Here is an 8,348-nt window from a genome sequence, read left to right as displayed (position 1 = left end):
TGTTGGTGTTGGATATGTTTTATGAAATAAAACAATAAAAAATTTTTTAAAAAAAATGTGGACTAGGTTTCAACCACCGGGCACCTTTTTCTCCCCTGGGACCCAGTTGCCCCAACCTCTATGATGGTTCTGGTCCCATCTCACAACAAGAATGTGATTTCAGATTCAATATATGTATCTGGATGGGAGGATGGATGCCATAAAGTCATAGCCAACTTATAACAACCTCATAGGGTTTTCAAGGCAAGAGACATTCAGAGGTCAAGATTATGCATGGGATAGGGCAGGTAGAGAAAGAGGTACTTTTCTCCCTTTCTCACAATACAAGAACTCGTAGGCACTCCATGAAATTGCTGAGCGGTCAGATTAGAACGGATAAAAGGAAGTACTTCTTCACTCAAAGAGTGATTAACACGTGGAATTCACTGCCACAGGAAGTGGTGGCGGCTACAAGCATGGACGTCTTCAAAAGGGAGTTAGATAAGCATATGGAGCAGAGGTCCATCAGTGGCTATTAGCCACAAGGTATAGATAGGGCCTCTGGGGCAAGTGATGCTCTGTCATCTTGGTGCTTGGGGGGGTCAACAGTGGGAGGGCTTCTAGTGTCCTGGCCCCACTGGTGGACCTCCTGATGGCACCTGGTATTTTTGGCCACTGTGTGACACAGAGTGTTGGACTGGATGGGCCTTTGGCCTGATCCAACATTGGTGTCTCTTATGTTCTTATGCAGGTGGTTTGCCGTTGCCTACCTCTGCATAGTGACCCTGGACTTCCTTGGAGGTCTCCCATCTCTCTGCTCAGCCTAGAAATCTGAAAAGATCAGGCTAGCCTGGGTCATCCAGGTCATGGTGACAGTAATGAAATATATCTGGTTAGAATAACCAGTGGCATTGTGAATCTGCCTCGAGATGTCTTCTCAATGTTGGACAGTAATTTCAGCCACTGCATCTCCATCTCCACAGGCAAGCGTTGGAGGCTATGATGGTTTGTGTGTCAGGGACTGTGGCAATGGCCCTTGGGAAAGTAGTTTGGCCCAGGGCACGAACTCCTTAGTATGGATGCAAGGAACCCTAGAAAATGCAAGTCTGAAGACTCCGTCTGTTAGGAAGGGAGGAAAGCCTTGCAGAAATACAACCAGCAAGACATCTCCGCTACCCTCACCAGGTGTTTATTTATTTATTTATTTTGTTAGACTTATAGCCTACCTTCCCCACATTGTAGGCTTAGGTCTGCAATGAATGCTGATTTACAATTAAAATACATTATAACAATCCATTTAAAATCAGTAAAATCACCAACACACTAAAACAGCAATGTACTTCAACAGATAATAGAGTGGTCCCATCCAGTTCCTACGGTAGGGCAGGGTATATATTGAATTGAATAAATAAATCAAAGTGGAGGCTCAGTGCCTGAACTAAAGGCCTGGTGGAAGAGCTCCATCTTGCAGGCCCTGCGAAACTGTTAAGAAAGGGAAGAGACAATCAAATGCCATTACGTTCTCACTGGCATTGTTGGGAGAATGGAAGAGTACACATTTCAAACTCAGAAGAGTAGTTATCTGATTTTCAGAAAATAACCATTCCGTATTGAGCAAATGACAGTAAAACATCTCTATGATACATCTGCACATATAAATTAGCATTACTTATGGTTTGATCACACAGAGAAATAATAATGATTTCCACATTCAATTATTTTTATTGCACTTGCTGGAATGCATAACAATTATACAGTTGCGAGTGCCTTATAGAACAATGGACAATTCGTTTTACTGAATCTATCACAGAATATATACTTAAAAGACACCTGCATAGTATTCTAGTGGAAATGTGCACTGTTGTCTTCCAGTGCACAAAGGAGTCAGGAACACTGAACGAAGAACAGTACCTTTGTTATCCCACATTGAACATATCAGCTTTTTCTCGGACACTAAAGCTGCATGGTTTGTTATTTATTTCCTGTTCCTTTCCTCTTTTTTGCACTCTCAATTTTACTTTTCAAAAACCCTGCCTTTCTTCTCCATAGCCTGAACAGTGCCTCCTTCACCTGATCATTCCTCAGACAGTAAATCAGGGGGTTGAGAAAGGGTGTTATGGCAGTGTAGCAGAGTGTGACTATCTTAGTGACATTGGAGTCAGCCTCTCCTGGCTTTACATACATCCCGGCTAAAGGACCATAGAAAAGTGTGACCACCAACAAGTGGAATGATATGGTGGAGAAGGACTTGGCCCGATTGCCTTTGCTAGAGTTTTTCATCAAGGTGACAATCACAGAGCCGTAGGACAGCACAGCAAATACGATGTTGCCTAGGATCACCACCACATCCATGAAAATCTGACTAATGATGGGTGCTTTTGGTATTGGAGGGCAAGCCAAAGCCAGAATTGGCCCAGGATCACACAAAAAATGGTCAATGACGCTGGGGCCACAGTAAGACATCATGGAGATCAGTGTCACTGGGACAATGTATGCCAGGAACCCAAGGACCCAACAAACAGTGACTAGGACATAGCAAAAGTTTGGGGACATGATCTGTGGATATCGCAGTGGGTGGCAGATGGCCAAGTAGCGATCCAAGGCCATAGAAGAGAGGAAGAAGCATTCAGTGCTGCCAAGAGAGCAGAAGATGTAAAACTGGAGGAAGCAGGAGCTGAATGAAATGATCTTGTTGGACAATGCCAGGTCTAAGAGCATCCGTGGCATAGTGGTGTTCACATAACAGATCTCCAGCCAGGAGAAGTTGCTCAGCAGGATGTACATGGGAAGGCGGGCCAGGTGGGTGTCTAGAACCACCAGTGTGATGATGGTGATGTTCTCAGCCATGGCGAGCATGTAAAGAAGAGTGAAAAAGACGAGGAGCAGGAGTCGTTGCAGCTGCCCAACTTCGAAGCCCAGCAAAATGAATTCCTGAACTGTCCCATTAGTGAACTCCATCTGGAATTAGACGACAGAATTAGCATTGCATAAAATAGACTGTAGTTGTCTGGCTATTGGTCTCCATAGAAAGAGAAATGCCAAAGAGACATGCCATCCAATTAGGGAAGAGAGGGGATGTCAACCCCCCCTCCCGTCCACATTTCAGATCACAGCCACTTAATCATCAGAAGGCATTTTTCTTCTAGGTACGCATAAATTATGAAATATAAAAAATAATAGCAAAACATGGGCTTCGAGTAATCTTCTGCATAGGGTAGGAATGATGCTACTGCTAGGAGATGGTCACAAGATCTCAGCTCCAAACCTCACTAGTACATAATAAGTCTATGGTTATTTATTTTTAGCGTAATCTGCCCAGTAATTGACAACAGCAGTTCTGGCGAGCCTGAAGGTCCTCCATTGGAGGTTTCAGAGATTTGAAAGGATTTCATGACTTCCACAGCAACAGTGGCTGAATGGGGCAGAGGGAGAAACGTTCTCACACATAAACACACACATGAAGTGGCCTTATATTGAATCAGACCATCGATCATCAAGGGCTTTATTGGCTGCTCAGACTGGCAGGGGCTCTTCAGAATCTTATGCAGAGGTCTTTCTACCACCTGATCTTTTGAGCTGGAGATGTCAGGGATTGAGCCCGGAACCTTCCGCATGCCAAGCAGATGCTCGACCTCAGAGCTACAGCCCCGCCCCCAAATCCATCAGAGCAACAAAACAACCAAATGCCTTGTATTAATATGCAGACACCAACAAGATAGATTTAACATGTACAAACCCAGCCAAATTCTGCATTTGAGGAACAATTCATTCCTATATCAGCATCAGCACCTTTAGACGTTCTGTATTGCTAGCACTGCTGTATGTCTTGTACTTGCCAGTTAGAATGAGGTGAGAGGTTTACAAAGAACATTGGATCTGAAAAGCAGATTGTGTCCATGATTTTCTAGAACACGTTAGAAGAAACTAGGTGTACAGAATTCACCATGAAATGGCTGGTTTGTTACAAGCAACTTGTGGGGAGAGTAACACCAGGTATAAAATGAGCACACAGAGTAAGACTCTCCCACCAGAACCTAAAAAGCATGAGATGAAGACAGAGAAATTGTCAGCTTCAGCCAGACTTTCTATTCCATATGAAATTATACAAATACTAGTTTAGATCGTCTGGGATGCTCTGAAACTGGTGTTGGAGGGGAAAGCAAGGGAGAGAGGGGAATCCAATCTATCGGCCCAAACACATTTACATCCCCCCCCCTCAGACCTGTGAGTGATCAGGAAGGGTTCTGTGAGGGGCATGTCTGGCCTTTCAGTTGTTGAGGGCACTGAATGAGAGACCCTCCTTGGGGGCAGGCAGGGACCACCACACATTTTCCAGAATTACTTCATTTCCCCATAGCATAGAAAATGATATGACAGTGTCCATACTTAAAGAATGCCGGGTGTCTTTGAATGAAACTGGAATTTGCAGAGTCTAATAGGAGGAAATCTCTTTTCTTGGACAAGTAAGTAAAAATTATGGATGCAGCTGAGAATCCTGGACTATTTCATGACCCCTCAGTTTCATTAGTCAAAATCTATTGGCCCAAACACATTTACATTTTCCCCCACAGAGACCTGTGAGTGATCAGGAAGGGTTCTGAGGGGAGCATGTCTGGCCTTTCAGTTGTTCAGGGCACTGAAAGAGAGGCCCTCCTTGGGGGGCAGGCAGGGACCTCCACACATTTTCCAGAGAGCATTTCCCAGTAGCATAGAAAATGATATGACAGTGTCCATACTTAAAGAATGCCGGGTGTCTTTGAATGAAACTGGAATTTGCAAAGTCTAATAGGAGGAAAGCACTTTTCTGGAACAAGTAAGTAAAAATTACGGATGCAGGTGAGAATCCTGGACTACCTCATGACCTCTCAGTTTCATTAGTGAAAATCCTTCTTTTCCAGCCACAGTTTTATAATAAATCATTATAATATCCTTTAAGAAGCACAAAGGCCCCCCCCCCCCGGACTCTGTCAGCCAAGCAAGGTCCCACTTCTGTTTCCTTTGCTGTCTGCAATTGTTCCCATTACTGTACCTCAATAGCTTTGGAAACAATGCTCCGTCGAGTAGAAAAGTCATCAGAAAGTGTCTTTCAGAACTGGGAGGGAAGGAAGCCTTTTGCACCTTCCTGTACTTTTACTGAGGAGCCCAGCCATAGTCTTGGTGCTCCATGCGACAGGCTTGCTAGAAAGAAAGAGGGGGCATGGATGAGCGTCAACATCTGGATGCTTATGATAAATCTTTGGGGGCCCTTGAGATTGTGTCCCTCTGTTGGGTATACAGTGTAGCAGAGGAAAAGAAAAACGCAGCACACGTGTGTATTAGCTTTAAAAAAGTAATTTTTACTAATTGCTCATGGGAAAAGGGAACTGGGAGTTCAAAACAACAAACACCCTGTCTAGCTCTTTCTAACCCGCATCTTTTCCCCCTGTAAATGCTAAACCCCGTGTCCGTGCCCCAGGGAAGAGATTAGAACAAAGGCAGTAGACGTTTCCTGAGTCTCCACCTCTGAGATATCCTCAAATCTATTGATTAGCCAATAAGCAATCCCAATACTAACTCATTATGCATATTGTCATCTACACTCTGGCGCCAAAAGATTTGCAGACTTTTCTATTAGCCCTAAGCAAACTAACTAGAAAGTAGCATGCACAAGTCTTCGGCTTTGAAACGGAGATGAGCACCGCAACCCTAGAGTCGGATTCGACTGGCTTTCGAGCAAGGGAACCTTTACCTTTAATCCCAATACTAACTCATTGTGCATATTGTCATCTACACTCTGGTGCCAGATATGTGCAGGCTTTTCTATTGGCTCTAAACAAACTAACTAGAAAATGAGCTTGAACAAGTAAACATGTAAATTCTTCCAGCACATCAGGAAAGGAACTTGCTTATATATCTCATCAGGGTCCCAAGAAGCTCTAGAAACAAACCTTGAGCTGACCTTTTCCCTCACCCAGAGATGATGATCAGAGACAGGGCACTGTCTTCTCCTCCTCCCAAGGGGGACACACCACTGATTCCTTTCAAGACAGTAGCGCACACTTTTCAACTGTGTGGTTGTAAATTCCATGTACGTTTTGAGGGGTAGAAGATGTACAGATATATTCGGTCATGCACCCCCCAAAAAACAATAACAAAACCCACAAGGCCTCTATCTGGTGTGGTCTTGCGGCACCGAACTCTTCAAGAGCTCCACACTATGAGCTATTGGCATATCAGGGCCATGTGGCATTTTAAATTCACTGTAAAAGGGTGAGGGCAAAGTCATGGTGGTGACAAGTTTGCCCTCAGGTTAAGTTGGGCTCCCGGAAGCAACACTCCCCATCAAAAAAAGTGCAGCCCTGGAGCACAGGTGCAGCTGGAGCCTTCCTGGTGCCAGAGAGGAGAGCTGCTAGCAATGTTCCCTCTAAGCTGTGGAGTCTTGTGAGCAAAAATTCTCCTTTGTGAGCTACTGGCATTAAAGTTGGGAGCGAGCGATTTGGCTACTGCATAAATTAGTCTGCTCTGGAGCCATTCTTCCTGAGCTAAGACAAAAATGTGTGAGCCAGAGGCTAAAAACCTGTGAGCTAGCTCACACTAACTCAGCTTAGAGGGAACACTGGCTGCTAGCTGCTCCTGCATCCCCTGCACCAGACTGTGAGGGGAGGGGGAAGGAGGATGGAGCCGGAGTCCTTCCTCCCACTCTCCTCTGCTTCTGCAAGTGGGCCCAGGAGAGATCTTTGGGCCTCAGCAGCTGCCCTTTGACACGGACTGTGGTCACACGGGAAGTAGACTCTGCCTTTCATTTCGCTTTCATTGTACATCATATTTTTACGGTCCACGTGCAGGACACCGTCTTATGAGGTCTGCCCTTTTCCCTTTACTGGTATCAGTTGAGTCAAACCCTGATGGTAGTTAACTGAGGTAAAGAGGGGTAATCAAACACCAGACCTTTATAAATATTTGGGACAATTTTTAAAATTGATTCCAGGATCAAATCATATGTTAGAAGATTCTCCATCCTTCCGTCTTTTCAGTCTTCATGGCCTGATTTTCAGCAGTAAAGACTGGACACCATGACCAGTGTTCCCTCTAAGCTGAGTTGGCGTGAGCCAGCTCACTTCATGGCCTGATTTTCAGCAGTAAAGACTAGACACCATGACCTATGCTATGGGCAGTGTTCCCTCTAAGCTCATTATGCATATTGTCATCTACACTCTGGCGCCAAAAGATTTGCAGACTTTTCTATTAGCCCTAAGCAAACTAACTAGAAAGTAGCATGCACAAGTGAACATGTAAATTCTTTCATGACATCAGGAAAGGAACTTGGTGGCTGTAGCGTGGCCAGACAATCACTTGAATGAGCACTGGGCACTTCTGAGTCCAAAAAAGTGTCTTCTAACCAATCGGAGACCCCCAACTCTCCTGGGGAAAGGGGTAGTGGGTAGCAAGGGGCTTGATCCAGTCCCCTGCATCATAGCAACTCGCAGGGAGCACCAGGGATCGTCCTAGATGCCGGATTCAAAGTGGAGCCTGAACTGACAGGCATAGCCGCTGCTTTCGTCCCGAGTGGGGTTAGGGTTTGGTGGGGGCATTTTGGTGAATGGGTCTTTAGAAGTTGTCTTTCAAGCATGAGACTCCCCGATCATGAAGAGCTATCAACATTAAAACCGGCACCTTGAATTGTACTCAGAATCAAAATGGCAGCCAATGTTGACTGTTATAAAATGGGTCTGTCTCCTTATTCCAGCAGGTATCTCTCTGTGCAACCTGAAGTCTCTAGCTATCTCCAACAGCACCCTTCTTGTTTTGATTTGTCTTTTAAACCTGCCTTCACTGGAGGGGAGGCCCGCTGCCTCAACTAAAGGCCCGGTGAAAGAGCTCCATCTTGTAGGACCTATGGAACTGTTAAGAAAGGGAAAAAACAATCAAATGCCATTGTGTTCTCAATGGCATCATTGGGAGAATGGGAGAGTACATGTTTCAAACTCAGAAGAGTAGTTATCTCATTTTCAGAAAATAACCATTCCGTATTGAGTTACTGACAGTAAAGCCATCTCTGTGATATGTCGAGACATATGACTTAGCATAACCTACAGTTCAATCACATAGAGGAATAATAATGATTTGCACATAAAATTATTTTATTGCACTTGCTGGAATGCATAACAATTATACAGTTGCGAGTGCCTTAGAAACAATGGACAATTCATTTTATTGAATCTATTACAAAATATCTACTTAAAAAGCACCTGAATAGTATTCTAGTGGAAATGCGCGTTTTTGTCTTCCAGTGCACAAAGGAGTTAGGAACACTGAACGGAGAACAAAACCTTTGTTATCCCACATTGAACATATCAGCTTTTTCTCGGACACTAATGTTGCAGGTCTTG

The 8,348-nt window shown here is 44.5% G+C and overlaps 1 protein-coding gene across 1 annotated transcript; it reads right to left on the bottom strand.

Moving 5' to 3' along the window:
* Positions 1 to 1,950: 1,950 nt before the first annotated feature.
* Positions 1,951 to 2,937, bottom strand: LOC107117771 (olfactory receptor 11H6-like). Its single transcript, XM_015419935.1, has one exon. The coding sequence runs from the start codon at positions 2,935 to 2,937 to the stop codon at positions 1,951 to 1,953; it is 987 nt and encodes a 328-aa protein (XP_015275421.1).
* Positions 2,938 to 8,348: the final 5,411 nt, after the last annotated feature.

This window comes from Gekko japonicus, unplaced genomic scaffold (assembly GCF_001447785.1).
Source record: "Gekko japonicus isolate JY-2015 unplaced genomic scaffold, Gekko_japonicus_V1.1 scaffold3888, whole genome shotgun sequence".
NCBI classification, from domain to species: domain Eukaryota; kingdom Metazoa; phylum Chordata; class Lepidosauria; order Squamata; family Gekkonidae; genus Gekko; species Gekko japonicus.
The sequence above is the reverse complement of the archived record's forward strand: the minus strand, read 5'-3'. Positions and strand labels throughout refer to the sequence as shown.